This window comes from Oncorhynchus gorbuscha, unplaced genomic scaffold (assembly GCF_021184085.1).
Source record: "Oncorhynchus gorbuscha isolate QuinsamMale2020 ecotype Even-year unplaced genomic scaffold, OgorEven_v1.0 Un_scaffold_1005, whole genome shotgun sequence".
In the NCBI taxonomy this organism is placed as follows: Eukaryota; Metazoa; Chordata; class Actinopteri; order Salmoniformes; family Salmonidae; genus Oncorhynchus; species Oncorhynchus gorbuscha.
Window position 1 is genome coordinate 213,138 of NW_025745920.1, and position 23,168 is coordinate 236,305.

Below are 23,168 nucleotides of genomic sequence, written 5' to 3' on the forward strand. Positions count from 1 at the left end.
TAGTTTCTGAAGGCACTGTATGGCACAGTCTCATTGGCTTGTGGCTACTGTCTACTGGCTAGTTTCTGAAGGCACTGTATGGCACAGTCTCATTGGCTTGTGGCTACTGTCTACTGGCTAGTTTCTGAAGGCACTGTATGGCACAGTCTCGTTGGCTTGTTGCTACTGTCTACTGGCTAGTTTCTGAAGGCACTGTATGGCACAGTCTCGTTGGCTTGTGGCTACTGTCTACTGGCTAGTTTCTGAAGGCACTGTATGGCACAGTCTCGTTGGCTTGTTGCTACTGTCTACTGGCTAGTTTCTGAAGGCCCTGTATGGCACAGTCTCGTTGGCTTGTAGCTACTGTCTACTGGCTAGTTTCTGAAGGCCCTGTATGGCACAGTCTCGTTGGCTTGTGGCTACTGTCTACTGGCTAGTTTCTGAAGGCCCTGTATGGCACAGTCTCGTTGGCTTGTAGCTACTGTTTACTGGCTAGTTGGCTAGCTAAATTGGCTATAATAATGCCCCAAGCCTTGCGATGCAGTGCCTTAGACTGCTGCACCACCCAGGAGACCTGCCATCAGACATTTTTTAAATCCTATGGTCACTTTATGGAGGCTAGTCTCGTTTTTAATCCGACGACTAAAATGTGAGCTAGATAGCCACAGAAAATACTCTGAAAATTCAATTGTCAACGACCCTGTTAAGATATCCGGTATGTGGTTCTTGGTAACGGACGTACAGCTCATGACGAGAGGTGGGGAATGTGCTATGTACCTTTTCATAAACATTGGTATCATATTGGCTTAGATATGATGGTAGGGAGATTTAAATTCAGCTTGAGCTTCAACCAATGCATAATATAGTCTACACTATTTGGGATTTTTCCATCGCAGCCACAGAATCTGAAAAAGCTATTGCAAACATTTATTGTACCTCATTGCCATAACAACCACATATAGTACCTTGTACTTCTGTAGGAGAGGCTTGTTCTGCAATACTGCTGTTGTCATCAGGGCAACTATCGCTGTGATACCAAGCACCGTGATGATGATCACAGCCTTATACCAAGCGTTCTTTCCTTTCGTCTCTGAGGAAGAGGGAGAGTAGGAGAGATGGGGAGAGAGGGAGGAGAGAGGGAGGAGAAGAGAGGAGGGAGAGAGAGAGGGAGGGGGAGAGAGAGAGGGGGGGGGAGAGAGGGGGAGAGAGAGAGGGAGGGGGAGAGAGGGGGAGAGAGAGAGGGGGAGAAGGAGAGAGGGAAAGAGTTAGGAAGAGAGAGGGAAAGTTGGAGAGAGTTAGCATTTTCCAACCAGCTGTTGATGATGTCACATCTGTATTATTGATGACAGGAGGGTTATGAGTGTTAATGTTGATGCTGTTGTTGTTGCTGTTGTTGTTGTTGTTGCTGCTGCTGTTGTTGTTGTGTAACTAGGAACTAGTTCTAAATGTGTTGTAAATGTCCATATTAACTCAAGTTAATGCTCTAACCAGAGGTAGGTTCAACAAGGGAAGTAGTTTGTTCATTTGTTTTGTGTTAGATCTACTAGAACCTTTCCTGGGCACACCCTTTTTCTCCATGTTCGCCTTCCTTTTACCTATGAAATTACCTTTTGTTCTGAAAATAAATGTTTGCTTTTTACACTTGGAACTTTGGATTCCCAAAACCATGTTCAGTGGTTGCAGAAGCCCGTCTGACTACGGCATCACATACTTGGTGCCTCAAGGCAAGTTTGGAATTGGATTCCCAAAACCATATTCAGTGGTTGCTTTGGAAGCCCGTCTGACACGGCATCACATACTTGGTGCCTCAAGGCAAGTTTGGAATTGGATTCCCAAAACCATATTCAGTGGTTGCTTTGGAAGCCCGTCTGACTACGGCATCACATACTTGGTGCCTCAAGGCAAGTTTGGAATTGGATTCCCAAAACCATATTCAGTGGTTGCTTTGGAAACCAGAGTCTGACTACGGCATCACATACTTGGTGCCTCAAGGCAAGTTTGGAATTGGATTCCCAAAACCATGTTCAGTGGTTGCTTTGAAGCCCGTCTGAATACGGCATCACATACTTGGTGCCTCAAGGCAAGTTTGGAATTGGATTCCCAAAACCATGTTCAGTGGTTGCTTTGGAAGCCAGACGGCATCACAACTTGGTGCCTCAAGGCAAGTTTGGAATTGGATTCCCAAACCATGTTCAGTGGTTGCTTTGGAAGCCCGTCTGACTACGGCATCACATACTTGGTGCCTCAAGGCAACACAGAGGATTCCCAAAACCATGTTCAGTGGTTGCTTTGGAAGCCCGTCTGACTACGGCATCACATACTTGGTGCCTCAAGGCAAGTTTGGAATTGGATTCCGATATTGCCTCTACTGTATATTCCAAGTGAAGAAGTGACTGACTCTATTGTAGCTCTCTGACTTCGCGTTACTCACTTTAGAGAGAGGGGAATGAAGTATGGTTGCTCTTTCTATTGCTCAATCTGCTCGAGGTGTTGGATAATTTCGGGGAACCTTTGAGAGTTGTGGAGCTTGGAATTGCTCGTGGAGCTTGGAATCGCTCGCGGAGCTTGAATTGTATGTGTCTTGGCTGTTGTGTCTTGTGATGACCTCATGTGTTGGGCTCATTCATTAAGCTGTGCTTTGCTAAAATGTGTTCATAATGTGCTAATCGTTCACTTCTTACGTGCTTTTAAAATGGATACAATTGAAATTCTTAAGAAATTGTAATGATCTAGAAGTGCTAAATTGGGTGCACTTGCTAAAAATATAAATGAGATCACAGTTTATGGGTGATGACGGAAATGTGGAATTGGTTTACACAAATATGTTCACTGATTCCTCAAAGTTGGTTAAGGAGTTGCATGATCTCAATGAGTCCATAAAGGTTTTATTACCAAACAGAGGCAGAAAAGGATCAGGTCGAATGGTTTGGCCCAAACACAGAGGCAGAAAAGGATCAGGTCGAATGGTTTGGCCCAAACACAGAGGCAGAAAAGGATCAGGTCGAATGGTTTGGCCCAAACACAGAGGCAGAAAAGGATCAGGTCGAATGGTTTGGCCCAAACACAGAGGCAGAAAAGGATCAGGTCGAATGGTTTGGCCCAAACACAGAGGCAGAAAAGGATCAGGTCGAATGGTTTGGCCCAAACACAGAGGCAGAAAAGGAACAGGTCGAATGGTTTGGCCCAAACACAGAGGCAGAAAAGGATCAGGTCGAATGGTTTGGCCCAAACACAGCAACACTGGATTATTTTGTATCCACAGTGGACACATGGATGGAAGAAGCACATCAATGCTCAGCTGCTAACAAAACTGATGCGGAGGTCCAGCCAAGGGACAGTATCGTAAATATCTAATCAAAATGTGGAAATTAGTCACAACACAGCAGGCGCTCAAGACAATCCACCACATCTTATATCAAGCTCAATTTGGAGGCTGAAAGGGCAGCTTATTGGTTAAAGTTGAAACATTGAAAAGGAAACAACTATTGGAGGAACAAGAGCCTCAACTCAAATCATAAATGGAAGAATTAGAGCTTGAAGCTGAAATATGGTCTAAAAGTGCTAAGCTGAATGTATTCCATGAATGTATCCCCTTGTTCACCATGTCTGTGCACAGGGCCAGGGTCAAAGTAGTATGTTGCAAGAAAGTGCTACCACCACATACAGCTCTGTTCATCGTAGGTCAACTAACACACAGCCTGTTGTAAGACCACAAGATAGGCAGCTGCAACATCCAACTAGGAGAGGAAGGCCTACCAACCCAGATCAGGGTGGAGCTGACAACATGGCCACTGTTGTCAACATTCTGCTACACCAACCATCTATCACTGAAATGCTGGTAAAGCAGCAAAGGTTGTCCTCATTACCACCTCTTAGTGTACCTGTGTTTACAGCAAAGACAGGCTGTACTTTTGGAGCAATTCACCAGAGATCTAGTGTGCAGTTGCCAAGATACGGAGGCTAAGCAGAGGCCAAAAGGCTTCTGAATATAAAATGGTTTTCTTCATGATGTTGGATGACAAAGGGATATTGCATGCGTGTTACCTCATTTTATACCCTAGTGAAACAGGAAGTGATGTAATGGCTCACTATAGTTCCTTAAGACTTAAATAAACTTAAATAAGTTTAGAGCAGTCTGACTGAGCAGCAGCAGGCCCGTAATTATTCATTCAAACAGCACTTTTGTGCGTTTTGCCAGAAGCTCTTCGCAAGCACAGCGCTGTTTATGACTTCAAGCCTATCAGCCTAATGGCTGGTGTAACCAATGTGAAATGGCTAGCTAGTTAGCTGGGTGTGCGCTAATACTGTTTCAAACATCACTCACTTTTAGATTTGGAGTAGTTATTCCCCTTGCGCTGCAAGGGCCGTGGCTTTTGTGGAGTGATGGGTAACGATGCTTCGAGTGTGGCTGTTGTCGATGTGTTCCTGGTTCGAGCCCAGGTAGGGGTGAGGAGGGGGACGGAAGCTATACTGTTACACTGGCAATACTAAAGTGCCTATAAGGACATCCAATAGTCAAAGGTATATGAAATACAAATGGAATAGAGATAAATAGTCCTATAATTCCTATAATAACTACAACCTAAAACCTCTTACCTTGGAATATATCATGTTAAAAGAAACCAACAACTTTCATATGTTCTCATGTTCTGAGCAAGGAACTGAAACGTTAGCTTTCTTACATGGCACATATTGCACTTTTACTTTCTTCTCCAAAACTTTGTTTTTGCATTACTTAAACCAAATTGAACATGTTTCATTATTTATTTGAGGCTAAATTGATTTTATTGATGTATTATATTAAGTTAAAATAAGTATTAATTCAGTAGTTGTCATTATCACAAATTGTAAAAAATAAAAAAATCGGCCAATTAATCAGTATCGGCTTTTTTGGTCCCGGTATCGGCGTTGAAAAATCCTAATCGGTCGACCTCTAGTTTGAATGGATGAAGTGTCTGCTTTTCTGTGTTGATTTCTCTTACTTTAATAGGAGAATCTCCTTAGAGAGAGAGAGAGAGAGAGAGAGAGAGAGAGAGAGAGAGAGAGAGAGAGAGAGAGAGAGAGAGAGAGAGAGAGAGAGAGAGAGAGAGAGAGAGAGAGAGAGAGAGAGAGAGAGAGAGAGAGAGAGAGAGAGAGAGAGAGAGAGAGAGAGAGAGAGAGACCAGAGAGGGAGAGAGAGAGGAGAGAGGGAGAGGAGAGAGGGAGAGAGAGAGAGAGAGAGAGAGAGAGAGAGAGAGAGAGAGAGAGAGAGAGAGAAAGGCAGAGAGGGAGAGAGAGAGGGAGAGAGGGAGAGAGAGAGAGAGAGAGAGAGAGAGAGAGAGAGAGAGAGAGAGAGAGAGAGAGAGAAACCAAATCAGGGAGAGAGGGAGAGAGAGAGGGAGAAAGGGAGAGAGAGAAAACATGAGAAAACAAAAAGATAATTACTTAACACATTGGAAAGAATTAACAAAAAAACAGAGCAAACTAGAATGCTATTTGGCCCTACACAGAGAGTACACAGCGGCAGAATACTGACCCAAAATTAAGGAAAGCTTTGACTATGTACAGACTCAGTGAGCATAGTCTTGCTATTGAGAATGGCTGCCGTAGGCAGACATGGCTCTCAAGAGAAGACAGGCTATGTGCTCACTGCCCACAAAATGAGGTGGAAACTGAGCTGCACTTCCTAACCTCCTGCCCAATGTATGACCATATTAGAGAGACATATTTCCCCCAGATTACACAGATCCACAAAGAATTCGAAAACAAATCCAATTTTGAAAAACTCCCATATCTTTTGGGTGAAATTCCACAGTGTGCCATCACAGCAGCAAGATTTGTGACCTGTTGCCACGAGAAAAGGGCAACCAGTGAAGAACAAACACCATTGTAAATACAACCTATATTTATGCTTATTCATTTTATCTTGTGTCATTTAACTATTTGTACATTGTATATATATATAAAATATGACATTTGTAATGTCTTTACTGTTTTTAAACTTCTGTATGTGTAATGTTTACTGTTATTTTTTGTTGTTTTTCACTTTATATATTCACTTTGTATGTTGTCTACCTCACTTGCTTTGGCAATGTTAACACATGTTTCCCATGCCAATAAAGCCCTTGAATTGAATTGAATTGAGAGAGAGAGAGAGAGAAAGGGAGAAAGAGAGAAAGGGAGAGAGAGAGAGAGAGAGAGAGAGAGAGAGAGAGAGAGAGAGAGAGAGAGAGAGAGAGAGAGAGAGAGAGAGGGGGGTGGGTAACAGTTAACTATGTGATATGATCTAAAAAGTACAGAGTTGCAGCCCTGTGTGTCTTCAGAGGAACAGGCGCTGAGAGGAACAGGCACTGAAACAGAGATTGGCATTTCCTCTCCAAGCCCGGAAGTGCAGGCTGTCGGCATGGAAACGCAGCTGGAGTGTGTGTGTGTCTGTGTGTTAAACCCTGAAAGGGGCTAATTAGGGGGAGCCATGTCTGGCTCTAAGCAACATGTGTGTTTGTGTTTGAGGAAGTTGGGACTCCATTCGTTAGTTGTTTATGTTGGAGTGTGATTGGTCAGGCAGTTTGAGAAATCATCATTGTTACCGATTGGAATTCCCTGTGTGTGTGTGTGTGTGTGTGTCAAAGGGAGTGTGAGGGGACTACTGATAATAAGAAACACTGGCTACACACATGTAGACACACACACACACACACACACACACACACACACACACACACACACACACACACACACACACACACACACACACACACACACACACACACACACACACACACACACACACACACACACACACACACACACACACACACACACAATATCTTAGTGTTCCATTCTCTTACACGGTTCACACACACTTACAATATCTTAGTGTTCCATTCTCTTACACGGTTCTAGCCTCCCTCCTGCAGTAGTTCTGTCAGCCTTAGATCCCAGGTTAGCCTGTCTTCCTGCCCGTTCCTGCTCACACACAGAGTTCTTGCCTTAGATCCCAGGCACCTGCTCACACACACATCACACACACGCAGACAAGGACACACACACAAACAGACACACACACACACACACACATTTTTCTCTTATCTTTTCCGTTAAAGTTACCTTCACGTTAAGACAGTTGCACCAAACATTTTAAGGTTAATTTCCCCCTTAATTAAATTATGTTACAAAAAATGCCCATGAGGTCCCTTAACTGCTTCATTCAGTATGGATATCAATGTGAACAGCATTTTTGTGGAGGTGAATGTTGCTTTCCTAATTCCTATGCCCTCGTTGCTACAGCAAAACTTAAACCACCTAGCTAGTTAGCTAGCTAAGTAAATTATGGTAGGTGGTAGTTTTAGGTTGAAGACAGGGACAAGTTGTTTGGATTTGAAATGATACACTGAATATGAGGTGAAACAGCAGACTATTAGCTTTAATTTGAGGCTATTTTCAACCATGTCGGGTGAACCGTTTATAAATATTTTTGTACACAGTCCCCCAAATTCAGTTATATATGTATTCAAGTAGTAAACAGTTAATTATTCATGTGGATGGTGTATCAATAAACTCAGTCACTACTGCTGGTACCAAATAAGAATTTGTTCTTAGCTGACTTGCCTAGTTAAATAAAGTTAAAATTAAAATTAAAAATTGACTCTGTACTGGTACCACCCTGTATATAACCTCCACATTGACTCTGTACTGGTACCTCCTGTATATAGCCTCCACATTGACTCTGTACTGGTACCCCCTGTATATAACCTCCACATTGACTCTGTACCACTTACCCCCTGTATATAGCCTCCACATTGACTCTGTACTGGTACCTCCCTGTATATAGCCTCCACATTGACTCTGTACCGGTACCCCATGTATATAGCCTCCACATTGACTCTGTACTGGTACCCCCCTGTATATAGCCTCCACATTGACTCTGTACTGGTTACCCCCTGTATATATAGCCTCCACATTGACTCTGTACCCCCTGTATATAGCCTCCACATTGACTCCCCTTACCCCCTGTATATAGCCTCCACATTGACTCTGTACTGGTACCCCCTGTATATAGCTTCCACATTGACTCTGTACCGGTACCCCTGTATATAGCCTCCACATTGACTCTGTACCGGTACCCCCTGTATATAGCCTCCACATTGACTCTGTACCGGTACCCCCTGTATATAGCCTCCACATTGACTCTGTACCGGTACCCCCTGTATATAGCCTCCACATTGACTCTGTACCGGTACCCCCTGTATATAGCCTCCACATTGACTCTGTACCGGTACCCCCTGTGACGGATGTGGCAAGGCTTGCAAACTATTTGTCACACCAGATCTAGTTCACCTGTCCTTGTGATTGTCTCCACCCACTCCAGGTGTCACTTATTTTCCCTGGTGTATTTATCTCCGTGTTTCCTCTGTGCCAGTTCGTCTTGTTTGTCTTTCAAGTCAACCAGCGCTTTTTCCTGTACTCCTGCTTCTATTCTCTTTTTGGTAGTCCTCCTGGTTTTGACCCTTGCCTGTTTTCTAGACTCCGTACCAGTCTGCCTGACCATTCTGCCTGCCCTGACCTCGAGCCTGCAGGCCACTCTGTACCTCCTTGACTATGAACTGGTTTTGACCTTTTGCCTGTCCATGACCATTCTCTTGCCTACCCCTTTCGGATTGAATAATAAATATCAAAGACTCAAACCATTTATATCTGGGTCTTGCCTTGTGACCTTATACTTGCATCAAAAAGCAGAACACTCAAAACATGAGCACAATGGCAGCTCTTCCTTTAAAGAACTCCAGGCCTCAAGAGGGCAGATAACCCAAAAACACGGGTGGAACTAAAAAATTGAGCCAGGATTTCTGGAGGGACTACTTTTACATGCGTACCTGGCAGATAAGCATGGGTATAAAATGTTTGGGCTTAGCTTTGCTTGGGTCCTCAACATACAAACAGCTCACTGTTCAACCCTAAAGACGCAACTGGTATGTAATGTTTGGAATTATTTATTATGTTGCATCCAGTGCTTGGCACAATTTACATGGTTAACTCTGGTAAGAGTTAAGTGCCAGATTAAATTGTTTAAACGTTTACTTTATTCAAAGCCATGCTTTGTTGCTGTGTCATGCATTGTTTATTGTGTAAAATAATGCATGTTTATTCTCTTATCAACCTATTCCTATTCCCTATTCCTTATTCCTCTGTCATTCAACTACTCTATTCAAAAAATCTACTGTTTCAACACATTCAACAAATGGCATCAAAACCATAAGAAAACACTAAAGGAATTGAGTTGTCCCTTTGCATCCTTCACGTGTTGAGCAAGCCGTTTTCAAATTTGGGCAGAGCTGAAATAATTATAACACCTAGACAACTTGACAATACTATTTAGACCTTATAGCCAGAACCACCTAGCCATCAGAAGCTAACCAGCTAATTAGCTACAAGCTATTTAGTCATTGTTAGCGACTGCTAGCGGCCTTTACCTTCTGCACAGATGCCAGCCCTTTATTTTAGCCTGAATAATACTCGCCAGCCTACTGGTATAGGACTGTTTCTCCACTACAACGCCGGATTCCTGCTGTAAACCCTGGACCATTACTCCTGATCTTCACAGCTAGCTAGCTGCCACTGAGTGACCCACTACCGAAGCTATGCCTGAGGCCCACCTCCCCACATACTCAGTAGTTCACCCGGACTCCACTCAAACTCGGCTAGAATCCACTACTCCACCAGATCCTTGCCGTAAGCTCTGGACCTTGGCACCGGATCACCGCTGCTACCGAGTGGCTATAATGGCTAATGGCCCTGAAAGAGGTGGAGAACAAGAGTACCTCCTCCCAGCTGCCCATTGCACTGAGGCTAGGTAACACGGTCACCACCGACTAATCCACGATAATCAAACATTTCAATAAGCATTTCTCTACGGCTGGCCATGCCTTCCTCCTGGCTACTCCAACCCCGGCCCTGCCTATCTAAAGTCTTCAAAAGCCAAGGTAATAAACAGATGGGGGTGCGTGCTCAGTCCCCTCCTGTACTACCTGTTCACTCATGACTGCATGGCCAAGCACAACTCCAACACCATCATTAAGTTTGCTGACGATACAACAGTGGTAGGCCGGATCACCGACAATGATGAGACCGCCTATAGGGTAAAGGTCAGAGACCTGGCAGTGTGGTACCAGGATATCAACCTCTTCCTCAATGTGATCCAGACAAGGGAGATTGTGGACTATAGAAAAAGGAGGACAGAGCACGCCCCCATTCTCATCGACGGGGCTGTAGTGGATCCGTTGAGAGCTTCAAGTTCCTTGTTGTCCACATCAACGACAAACTAGAATTGTCCAAACACACCAAGACAGTCGTGAAGAGGGCACGACAATGCCTATTCCCCCTCAGGAGACTGAAAAGATTAGGCATGAGTACTCTGATCCTCAAGATTCTACATCTGCACCAACGTTGCATCACTGCCTTGTATGGCAACTGCTCGGCCTCCGACCGCAAGACACTACGTAGGGTAGTGTGTACAGCCAAGTACATCACAGGGGCCAAGCTTCCTGTCATCCAGGAGCTATATATCAGGTGGTGTCAGAGGAAGGGCCTAGTCATAGACTGTTCTCTCTGCTACTGCACAGCAAGCTGTAGCAGTACCAAGTCTAGGTCCAAAAGGCTTCTTACCAGCATCTACCCCCCTCCCCCAAGCCATAAGGCTCCTGAACAGCATCTACCCCCCCAAGCCATAAGGCTCCTGAACAGCATCTACCCCCCAAGCCATAAGGCTCCTGAACAGCATCTACCCCCCCAAGCCATAAGGCTCCTGAACAGCTAACCTGTGTCCCCGCACATTGATTCTGTACCGTTACCTCCTGTATATTGTTTCACTACTGTTTTATTTTTTCCCTTTAATTATTAGTTCTATTTTTAAATATTTTTTTACATCAGTTGATTTTAGTAACACTTAACACTTATGTTTCTTAACTGCATTGTTGGTTAAAGGCTTTCAGGTAAGCATTTCACTGTAAGGTCTACAGCTGTTGTATTTGGCGTATATGAAAAATCAAATTTGATTTGACCACTTAGTTAATCCACAATAGTAACCTAATTGACAGAGTGAAAAGAAGGAAGCCTGTACAGAATAGAAATATTCCTAAACATGCCTCATGTTTGCAAAAAGGCACTAAAGTCATTCTGCAAAAAAATATGGCAAAGCAATTAACCTTTTGTTCTGAATACAAAGTGTTATGCTTGGGGCAAATCCAATACAACACATCACCGAGTACCGCTCTACATTTTATCAAGTATAGTGGTGGCTGCATCATGTTATTGGTATGCCTTTAATCGTTCTGGCCTGGGGAATTTTTCAGGATAAAAAATAAATGGAATGGAGCTAAACACAGGAACGATCTTATAGGAAAACCTTGTTCAGTCTGCTTTCCACTAGACACTGAGCGATTAATTCACATTTCAGCAGGACAATAACCTAAAACTAAAGGCCAAATCTACACTGGAGTTGCTTATCAACTTGGGCGGCAGGGTAGCCTAGTGGTTAGAGCTTTGGACTAGTAACTGGAAGGTTGCAAGTTCAAACCCCTGAGCTGACAAGGTACAAATCTGTTCTGCCCCTGAACAGGCAGTTAACCCACTGTTCCTAGGCAGTTATTGAAAATAAGAATTTGTTCTTAACTGACTTGCCTAGTTAAATAAAAAATCAAGAAGACAATGAATTTTCCTGAGTGGCCTGGTTACAGTGTTGAATTAAATCTGCTTAAAAATGTATGGCGTCACCTCAAAATGGTTTCCGAGCAATGACCAACAACCAATTTGACAGAGCTTAAAGAATAAATACAAAACTAATGGGCAAATGTTGCACAATGCAGGTGTGGAAACCTCTTAAACTTACCCTCAAAGACTCACAGCTGTAATCGCTGCCAAAGGTGATTCTAACATGTATTGTCCCAGGGGAATATTATCTACTATTTATCTAATCAAGACATATTTATCTAATCTACATATTATTTTACAAATGTTAGAATTTGTCTTCCACTTTGACATTCTATAGTATTTTGTGTAGATCGTAGACATATAGGCCAGGTGTCAAGAAGCAGGTGTAGAAGGTCCGTTTAATAATGAATGCAGTTAAACGAAACATGAGAAGAATACAGACCGTGAATGAAAAAACAACACTGCCTGATTACTGAGGACTAAATAAAGGGTGTGTAATGATCAGGTGTGTGTAATGATGGGGACCAGGTGTGTGTAATGATGCATGAGAAGAATACAGAAAGTGAATGAAAAAACAACACTGCCTGATGACTGAGGCTACTGAGGACTAAATAAAGGGTGTGTAATGATCAGGTGTGTGTAATGATGGGGATCAGGTGTGTGTAATGATGGGGACCAGATGTGTGTAATGATGATTGCCAGTGCCGGTGGTTAATAGATAGGTGGTTAATAGATAGGCGACGATGATTGCTGGAGAAGGGGAGTGGGTGTGACAGTAACAGACATTCTGACAGACAACAACATTCTGTTGACACTCCAAGTGAATTTGTATCCATGTATATTGTATCCATGTATATTTCAACGTTGTCTTGTCAGTCACATGGTGGAACCAGGCTGATCTCTATGTTCACCACTGAAACAAAATGGTCAGCGCAACGATCAAGCTGGTTGCACTTGGCTAAAACGCTGCAGACCCCTTCCCTTTTTCCACATTTTGTTACAGTACAGCCTTATTCTAAAATAGGTTAACATGTCTAGGACTGGGGTTCCGCTGAACCCCTTGCCAACAGCCAATGAAATTGACAAATCATCAGAAATCTCATAAATCAAATTTCTCAAACATACAAGTATTAGGCACCATTTTAAAGATAAAGTTCTTGTTAATCCAGCCACAGTGTCTGATTTCAAAAATGCTTTACAGCGAAAGCTCCACAAACGATTGTTAGGTCACCACCAAGTCACAGAAAAACCCTGCAATTTTTCCAGCCAAAGAGAGGAGTTACAAAAAGCACAAATAGAGATAAGATAAATTACTAAACTTTGATGATCTTCATCAGATGACACTCATAGGACTTCATGTTACACAATACATGTATGTTTTGTTCGATAAAGTGCATATTTATATCCAGAAATCGAATTTTACATTGCCGTGTTATGTTCAGTAGTTCCAAAACATGCAGTGATTTTGCAGAGATCCACATCAATTCACAGAAATACTCATTATAAATGTTGATGATAATTCAAGTGTTATGCATGGGAATTTAGATAAACTTCTCCTTAATGCAATCGCTGTGTCAGATTTAATAAAAACTATACGGAAAAAGCATGCCATGCAATAATCTGAGTACGGAGCTCGGAGCCCAAACTAGCCAAAAGAAATATCCGCCATGTTGCGCAGTCAACGTTAGTCAGAAATAGCATTATAAATATTACCTTACCTTTGATCTTCATCAGAATGCACTCCCAGGAATCCCAGTTCCACAATAAATGTTTGATTTGTTTGATAAAGGTCATCATTTATGTCCATATACCTCCTTTTTTAGGGCGTTTGGTAAACAAATCGAAACGGGCATGCAACTTCCAGCGGAAAGGTCGGACGAAACAGTTATATTCCAAACAGTTATATTACTGGTTGTAGAAACATATCAAACGATGTATAGAATCAATCTTTAGGATGTTTTTATCATAAATGTTCAATAATGTTCCAACCGGAGAATTCCATTGTCTGAAGAAAAGCAATGGTACGAGAGCGAACTCTCTCATGACAGCGCATGGTCAGCTCGTGGGACTCAGGCAGACCTCTGACTCATTCCCCTCTCATTCAGCCCCCCTTCATAGTAGAAGCATCAAATAACGTTCTAAAGACTGTTGACATCTAGTGGAAGCCTTGGGAAGTGCAACATAACCAATATCCCACTGTATCTTCAATAGGAGCTGAGTTGAAAAACGACAAACCTCAGATTTTTTTTCTCCGGTTTTAGCCTGCCATATGAGTTATGTTATACTCACAGACATCATTCAAACCGTTTTAGAAACTTCAGAGTGTTTTCTATCCAATACTAATATGCATATAATAATATGCATATATTAGCATTTGGGACTGAGTAGGAGGCAGTTTACTCTGGGCACGCTTTTCATCCAAAAGTGAAAATGCTGCCCCTATCCCATTGAAGTTAAATAAAAACGGTCCTCATCAATCTACACACAATACACCATAATGACACAGCGAAACAAGCGAAACATCAAAATACCTTATTTACATAGTTGAAGTCGGAAGTTTACATACACTTATGTTGGAGTCATTAAAACTCGTTTTTCAACCAATCCAGACAGGTTATTTCACTTATTATTCACTATCACAATTCCAGTGGGTCAGAAGTTTACATGCACTAAATTGACTGTGCCTTTAAACAGCTTGGAAAATTCCAGAAAATTGTCATGGCTTTAGAAGCTTCTGATTGGCTAATTGACATTATTTGAGTCAATTGGAGGTGTACTTGGTCCTTCTGTAGCTCAGTTGGTAGAGCATGGCGCTTGTAACGCCAGGGTAGTGGGTTCGATTCCCGGGACCACCCATATGTAGAATGCATGCACACATGACTGTAAGTCGCTTTGGATAAAAGCGTCTGCTAAATGGCATATATATATATATTTTTAATATCTCTGTATAGTAAATGTCAATAGTTGTCAAAAGTTTAAATGTATTTGGTTAAGGTGTATGTAAATGTCCGACTTCAACTATATATCAACTTCTACTGTCCTTTAACCCTTTCACATTATAGAAACATATTGATATCAACTATAACTGAAATGAAATAGCCAGCCTGCCAGCTTAGTAGAGTCTGCCACTAGCACAGTCAGTGTAGTCAGCTCAGCTATCAAAGGCAGTTATAGTCAATGAACTAATCACTGATCATAATCTTGATGTGATTGGCTTTACTGAAACATGGCTTAAGCCTGATGAATTTACTGTGTTAAATGAGGCCTCACCTCCTGGTTACACTAGTGACCATATCCCCCGTGCATCCCGCAAAGGTGGAGGTGTTGCTAACATTTACGATAGCAAATTTCAATTTACAAAAACCCCCCGATGTTTTCATGAAATCTATGCAGCCTACTCAATCACTTTTTACAGCTACTGTTTACAGGCCTCCTGGGCCATATACAGTGTTCCTCACTGAGTTCCCTGAATTCCTATCGGACCTTGTAGTCATAGCATATAATATTCAAATTTTTGGTGACTTTAATATTCACATGGAAAAGTCCACAGACCCACTCCAAAAGGCTTTCGGAGCCATCATCAACTCATTGGGTTTTGTCCAACATGTCTCTGGACCTACTCACTGTCACAGTCATACTCTGGACCTAGTTTTGTCCCATGGAATAAATGTTGTGGATCTTAATGTTTTTCCTCATAATCCTGGACTATCGGACCACCATTTTAGTACCTTTGCAATCGCAACAAATAATCTGCTCAGACCCCAACCAAGGATCATCAAAAGTCGTGCTATAAATTTCTAGGACAACCCAAAGATTCCTAGATGCCTTTCCAGACTCCCTCCAACTATCCAAGGACGTTGGAGTACAATTATCGGTTACCCACCTAACTGAGGAACTCAATTTAACCTTGCGTAATACCCTAAATGCAGTTGCATTACTAAAAACACAATGTCATAAGAAACGAGCTCCCTGGTATACAGAAAATACCCGAGCTCTGAAGCAAGCTTCCAGAAAATTGGAACGGAAATGGCGTCACACCAACTGGAAGTTTTCCGACTAGCTTGGAAAGACAGTACCATGGAGTATCGAAGAGTCCTCACTGCTGCTCGATCATCCCATTTTTCCAACTTAATTGAGGAAAATAAGAACAATCTGAAATTTCTACACTGGCTTCCTGTTAAGGCAAGGGCTGATTTCAAGGTTTTACTGCTAACCTACAAAGCATTACATGGGCTTGCTCCTACCTATATTTCCCGATTTGGTCCTGCTGTACATACCTACACGTACGCTATTGTCACAAGACGCAGGCCTCCTAATTGTCCCTAGAATTTCTAAGCAAACAGCTGGAGGCAGGGCTTTCTCCTATAGAGCTCCATTTTTATGAATGGTCTGCCTACCCATGTAAGAGACGCAGACTCAGTCTCAACCTTTAAGTCTTTACTGAAGACTCATCTCTTCAGTGGGTCATATGATTGAGTGTCGTCTGGCCCAGGAGTGGGAAGGTGAACGGAAAGGCTCTGGAGCAACGAACCACCCTTGCTGTCTCTGCCTGGCCGGTTCCCCTCTTTCCACTGGGATTCTATGCCTCTAACCCTATTACAGGGGCTGAGTCACTGGCTTACTGGTACTCCATGCCGTCCCTAGGAGGGGTGCATCACTTGAGTGGGTTGAGTCACTGACGTGATCTTCCTGTCTGGATTGTCACCTCCCCCCCCCCTTGGGTTGTGCCGTGGTGGAGATCTTTGTGGGCTATACTCGGCCTTGTCTCAGGATGGTAAGTTGGTGGTTGAAGATATCCTTCTAGTGGTGTGGGGGCTGTGCTTTGGCAAAGTGGGTGGGGTTATATCCTGCCTGTTTGGCCCTGTGCGGGGGAATCATCAGATGGGGCCACAATGTCTCCTGACCCCTCCTGTCTCAGCCCCAGTATTTATGCTGCATTAGTTTGTGTCGGGGGCTAGGGTCAGTCTGTTATATGTGGAGTACGTCTCCTGTCTTATCCGGTGTCCTGTGTAAATTCAAGTATGCTCGCTCTAATTCTCCATTTCTCTCTTCTCTCTCACTCGGAGGACCTGAGCCCACGACCATGCCTCAGGACAACCTGGCATGATGACTCCTTGTTGTCCCCAGTCCACCTGGCCGTGCTACTGCTCCAGTTTCAACTGACCTGAGCCCTAGGACCATGCCCCAGGACTACCTGGCATGATGACTCCTTGCTGTATCCAGTGCACCTGGCTGTGCTGCTGCTCCAGTTTCAACTGTTCTGCCTGTAGCTATGGAACACTGACCTGTTCACCGGACGTGCTACCTGTCCCAGAGCTGCTGTTTTCAACTCTCTAGAGACAGCAGGAGCGGTAGAGATACTCTTAGTGATCGGCTATGAAAAGCCAACTGACATTTACTCCTGAGGTGCTGACTTGTTGCACCCTTGACAACTACTGTAATTATTATTATTTGACCGTGCTGGTCATTTATGAACTTTTGAACATCTTGGCCATGTTCTGTTATAATCTCCACCCGGCACAGCCAGAAGAGGACTGGCCACCCCTCATAGCCTGGTTCCTCTCTAGGTTTCTTCCTAGGTTTTGGCCTTTCTAGGGAGTTTTCCTAGCCACTGTGCTTCTACACAGTGGCATTTCTTGCTGTTTGGGGTTTTAGGCTGTGTTTCTGTACAGTATTTTGTGACATCAGCTGATGTAGGAAGGTCTATATAAATACATTTGATTTGATCTGTCCTCTAACCCTTTCACAATATAGAAACATATATCAACTAGAACTGTCCCCTAACCCTTTCACAATATAGAAACATATTGATATCAACTATAACTGTCCTCTAACCCTTTCACAATATAGAAACATATATCAACTTCCAGAGGAAGGAAACCACTCAGGGACTTTAAAACAGTTACAGAGTTTAATGGCTGTGATAGGAGAACTGAGGATGGATGAACAATACTAACCTAAATGACAGCCACCGGGGTCTGACAACTTGTAGGCAGAGTTGTTAAAGTAATTATCCGTCCATGTACATATTTCCTCAACTAACCGGTGCTCCCGCAAACTGACTCTGTAACGGTACCCCCTGTGTATAGTCTCGCTATTGTTATTTTATTGCTGCTCTTTAATTACTTGTACTTTTATTTCTTATTATCCATATATTTTTTAACTGCATTCCAAGTCCCGTTGTATTCCTGTTACCTTTTATACCTGTTGTATTCTGCGAATGTGACTAATAACATTTGATTTGAAGGGATAGTCATTCAACAAGCACATCACTTACTGCACTAACCCCAACCCCAACCCTAACCCACAGCACAGCACTTACTGCACTAACCCATAACCCTAACCTTAACCCTAACACTAACCCTAACCCACAGCACTTACTGAACTAACCCATAACCCTAACCCTAACCCTAACACACACATGACTGATTGATGCAGTAGTAGCTAAGATGGGGAGAAGTCTGACTATAATAAAGTGCTACTCTGCCTTCTTAACAACACTATCAACAAGGTAGGTCCTACAGGACCTAGTTTTGTCGCACCTTGACTACTGTTCAGTCGTGTGGTCAGGTGCCACAAAAAAGGACTTAGGAAAATTGCAATTGGCTCACAACAGGGCAGCACGGCTGGCCCTTGGATGTACACAAGAGAGCGAATATTAATAAGATGGCTGAAAGTGGAGGAGAGATTGACTTCATCACTACTTTTATTGATGAGAGGTATTGACATGTTGAATGCACCGAGCTGTCTGTCTGAATTACTGGCACACATCTCAGACACCCATGTATACCCCACAAGACATGGCACAAGTCCACAGTCCCCAAGTCCAGAACAGACTATGGGAGCAGCACACTACTACACAGAGCCATGACTACATGGAACTCTATTCCACATCAGGTAACTGATGCAGCAGTAGAATTCAATTTTTTTAACAGATTAAAAAACACCTTCTGGAACTGCTGGGACTGTGGAAAAACACAAACATTGGCACACACACACACACACACACACACACACACACACACACACACACACACACACACACACACACACACACGACAACATTTTCACTATACCAACACATGGATTTAGTTCTGTAGATATGTGGTAGTGGTGGAGTAGGGGCCTGAGGGGACACAGTGTGTTGTGAAATCTGTGAATGTATTGTAATGTTTGTAAAACTGTATAAACTGCCTTATTTTGCTGGACCCCAGGAAGAGTAGCTGCTGCTTTGGCATAATAAATGTATCCATAATAAATACAAATTCATCAAATTCCACTGTCGTCTAAAACCCTTCCACTGTTCTCTGAGACTGAACACCCTTAAAAGAATCCTGAATCTAAAGAAACTAACCTCAACCCTCACAGAGGGTCTCTCATCTAGTCACTTCCTGTTAAAACAGGATACTGACTGACATGACTCAACAACAGGAAGTTGGCTTCCTCTTTGAGAAAGCAAAGCATTATGGGAGCTTGGAGGACAGACATCATACCACACATACTAACCTAAAATGATCCTCAAATCTCTGAAGCCCCTTAGAACTAACACCTAACCCTAACACAAAACCAGACACTAAACCTAACTCTACATTCATTAGAACCCGCAGGCACCTGCTGTAGAACACTCAGACACTATTTAGAACATTCTGGGATGATTTAGAACATGCAGATACTATTTAGAACATTCAGACACTATTTAGAACATTCAGACAATATTTAGAACATTGCGACACTCTTTAGAATATTCGGACAGTATTTAGAACATTCAGGGACCATTTAGAACATTCAGGGACTATTTAGAACAGTGTCCTGCGTTCCATTGACCTTTACTGCATCAATTGTAACGTTGTCACGGTAATGTCACACCAAAGGAAGTGTGTGTGTGTGTGTGTGTGTGTGTGTGTCAGGCAGAGCTGTAATCCTACCTCTCTGTTCAGCCATGGTCTGTATCGCTTAGCAGTGATATAACAGTCTTTCTATTCTCTCTCCCCCTCCCTCTCTCTCCCCTCTTCTCTCTAACACACAAACGGCTCTCTTTGCTCTCTTTCGTCCTTCCTTTCCTCTCTCCTCTCTCTCTTCTCCTCTCTTTCTCTCCCCTCCTTCCCTACCTCGTTCTCTTTCATACACTCTGCTCTCTCCTCCACCCTTACCCTGCACCTCTATCTATCAACAGGCTCTTTATTAGAACAAGCTGCCAGCCTTCTCTGTCTACCCTCCTCCCCCTCTCTCTTCCCAACTCCCCTCTCTCTTCCCTCCTCACCCTCTGTCTACCCTCCTCCCTCTACCCTCCCCCTTTCTCTTCCCTCCTACTCCTCTCTTCCCAACTCCCCTCTCTCTACCCTCCTCCTCTATTTTCTCTCCTCCCCTCCCCCCTCTCTTCCCTCCTCCCCTCTCTCTCTACCCTCCTCCCCCCTCTCTACCCTCCTCCCCCTCTCTTTTCTCTCCTCCCTCTTCCCTCCTCTTCCTCTCTCTACCCTCCTCCACCTCTCTTTTATCTCCTCCCACTCCAACCTCTCAACAATCCCTCCTCTCTCTCTTCTCCCCCTCCCCCTCCCCCTCTCTTTACCCTCCTCCCCCTCTCTTCCCTCCTCCTCTCTCTACAATCTCCCCCTTCTCTTTTCTCTCTTCCCACTCCAACCTCTCAACACTTCCTCCTCTCTCTTCTCTCCTCCCTCTCTCCTCACCTCAACCCCAACCCTAATGCTAACCCTCTTTCTTTTCTCCTCACATCTCACTTCTCTTCTCTCCTCCCACTCCAACCTCACCTCAACAATCCCCCTTTCTCTTCCCTCCTCCTCCTCTCTCTTCCCTCCTCCTCCTTTCTCTTCCCTCCTCCTCCTCTCTCTTCCCTCCTCCTCCTTTCTCTTCCCTCCTCCTCCTTTCTCTTCCCTCCCCTTTCTCTTCTCTCCTCCCACTCCAACCTCACCTCAACAATCCCCCCTTTCTCTTCCCTCCTCCTCCTCTCTCTTCCCTCCTCCTCCTTTCTCTTCCCTCCTCCTCCTCTCTCTTCCCTCCTCCTCCTTTCTCTTCCCTCCTCCTCCTTTCTCTTCCCTCCCCTTTCTCTTCTCTCCTTCCACTCCAACCTCTCAACACTCTCCCCTCTCTCTTCTCTCTTCCCCTCTCTCTTCTCTCCTCCTCCACTCCCTCTCTCTACCCTCCTCCCCCTCTCTCTTCCCTCCTCTTCCCTCTACCCTCCTCCCCTCTTTCTTCCTTCCTCCCCCTCTCTTCCCTCCTCCCCTCTCTCGTCTCTTCTTCCACTCTAACCTCCCCTCTACCCCCCCTCTCCAACCACCCCTCAACACACCCACCTCTCTCTACCCTCCTCCCCTCTTTCTTCCTTCCTCCCCCTCTCTTCCCTCCTCCCCTCTCTCGTCTCTTCTTCCACTCTAACCTCCCCTCTACCCCCCTCTCCAACCACCCCTCAACACACCCACCTCTCTCTACCCTCCTCCCCTTCTCTCTTCCCCCCCCTCCAACCACCCCTCAACACTCCCCCTCTCTCTACCCTCCTCCCCTTCTCTCTTCTCCCCCTCTCTCCCCCCCCCCCCCTCCAACCACCCCTCAACACACCCTCCTCTGTTTTTCTCTCTGGGTTCAAGGAGGGCTGGGTATATCTAAATGTGTGTGTGTACATATATAATCATATTTTGACCCTTTCCCTTTCGTGTTTCTTCAATGTTTCCTCATTTTTCATTTTGATAGTCTGAAAGTGATTAATCAGCTCTTTTAGTTCCTCAAACACACAGACTGGTTGACTAATACCAAAAGGGGAAGGGTTAGGGAGACAGACAGAGAGATGGTGAGAGAGAGTGAAACAGTGAGAGACAGAGTGAGAGAGAGGCAGACAGATTGAGACAGAGAGGCTGGGTGGGGAGATGAGAGGGAAAGAGAGACAGAGATACAGAGTGGAAAGAACATTGTCAGTGTGGTGCCTATCGTGTTCGCCTCAGAAACAAAATGTCCACAGTTAGAAACAGGGCTGAAACAGAAAGCTCCACGAATATCAATAAAAATCTGTTTACTCCTTGTAGATGCTTCAAGCAGCAGTTTCTGTAGTGTAGTGGTTATCACCTGAGAGTAACACGTGGTGTATAGCCGTAGCACAATTTTGTTGACCTTTTCTACCATTTTGAGACATGGTTATCCCACCCAGGGACATATGATTATGTATACTACTTGTTACACTGTAGTTAAAACATGGATCACATGACAGCACAGATTACCCTGTTTAATAAAATAAACACTATAGTTGATTCCCTCAGGATTTGGTACACTGTACTTAAAACAATAATGACGTAAAAAGTTTAATCAGTTGATGGATTTTTTTCAATTGTATTCAAATCTTTATTATAATTACGTTTATTCCCTCAAACAATTTTACAGGAGAGGAGAGGACCCACTGTGATTAACTAGTTTTACAGGAGAGGAGGGGACCCACTGTGATTAACTACATTGGGGCAAAAAAGTATTTAGTCAGCCACCAATTGTGCAAGTTCTCCCACTTAAAAAGATGAGAGGGGCCTGTAATTTTCATCATAGGTACACTTTATTTTTATTTATTTTACCTTTATTTAACTAGGCAAGTCAGTTAAGAACAAATTCTTATTTTCTATGACGGCCTAGGAACAGTGGGTTAACTTCCTGTTCAGGGGCAGAACTTCAACTATGACAGACAAAATGAGAAACAAAAATCCAGAAAATCACATTGTATGATTTTTAATGAATTTATTTGCAAATTATGGTGGAAAATACGTATTTGGTCAATAACAAAAGTTTATCTCAATACTTTGTTATATACCCTTTGTTGGCAATGACAGAGCTCAAATGTTTTCTGTAAGTCTCCACAAGGTTTTCACACACTGTTGCTGGTTTTTTGGCCCATTCCTCCATTAAGATGATGGTGTGATGTTTTGGGGCTGTTGCTGGGAAACACTGACTTTCAACTCTCTCCAAAGATTTTCTATGGGGTTGAGATCTGGAGACTGGCTAGGCCACTCCAGGACCGTGAAATGCTTTTTACGAAGCCACTCCTTCATTGCCCGGGTGGTGTGTTTGGGATCATTGTCATGCTGAAAGACCCAGCCATGTTTCATCTTCAATACCCTTGCTGATGGAAGGAGGTTTTCACTCAAAATCTCACGATACATGGCCCCATTCATTCTTTCCTTTACACGGATCAGTCGTCCTGGTCCCTGTGCAGAAAAACAGCCCCAAAGCATGATGTTTCCACCCCCATGCTTCATAGTAGGTATGGTGTTCTTTGGATGCAACTCAGCATTCTTTGTCCTCCAAACATGATGAGTTCAGTTTTTACCAAAAAGTTATATTTTGGTTTCATCTGACCATATGACATTCTCCCTATCTTCTTCTGGATCATCCAAATGCTCTCTAGCAAACTTCAGATGGGCCTGGACATGTACTGGGTTAAGCAGGGGGGCACTGCAGGATTTGAGTCCCTGGCGGCGTAGTGTGTTACTGATGGTAGGCTTCATTACTTTGGTCCC

General features: G+C 43.7%; 1 protein-coding gene across 1 annotated transcript in view; it reads right to left on the minus strand.

Moving 5' to 3' along the window:
• The window catches only part of entpd1 (ectonucleoside triphosphate diphosphohydrolase 1), an 84,293-nt gene extending 64,431 nt beyond the window's left edge, over positions 1 to 19,862 (minus strand). The window contains exons 1-2 of the mRNA XM_046336263.1: positions 19,590 to 19,862; positions 945 to 1,069 (exon numbers count right to left, since the gene is read on the minus strand). Of these exons, the coding sequence (XP_046192219.1) occupies positions 945 to 1,069; positions 19,590 to 19,605 (141 nt within the window). The 5' untranslated portion in view covers positions 19,606 to 19,862. The remainder of the gene's footprint in view (positions 1 to 944; positions 1,070 to 19,589) is intronic.
• Between the last annotated feature and the right edge of the window lie 3,306 nt (positions 19,863 to 23,168).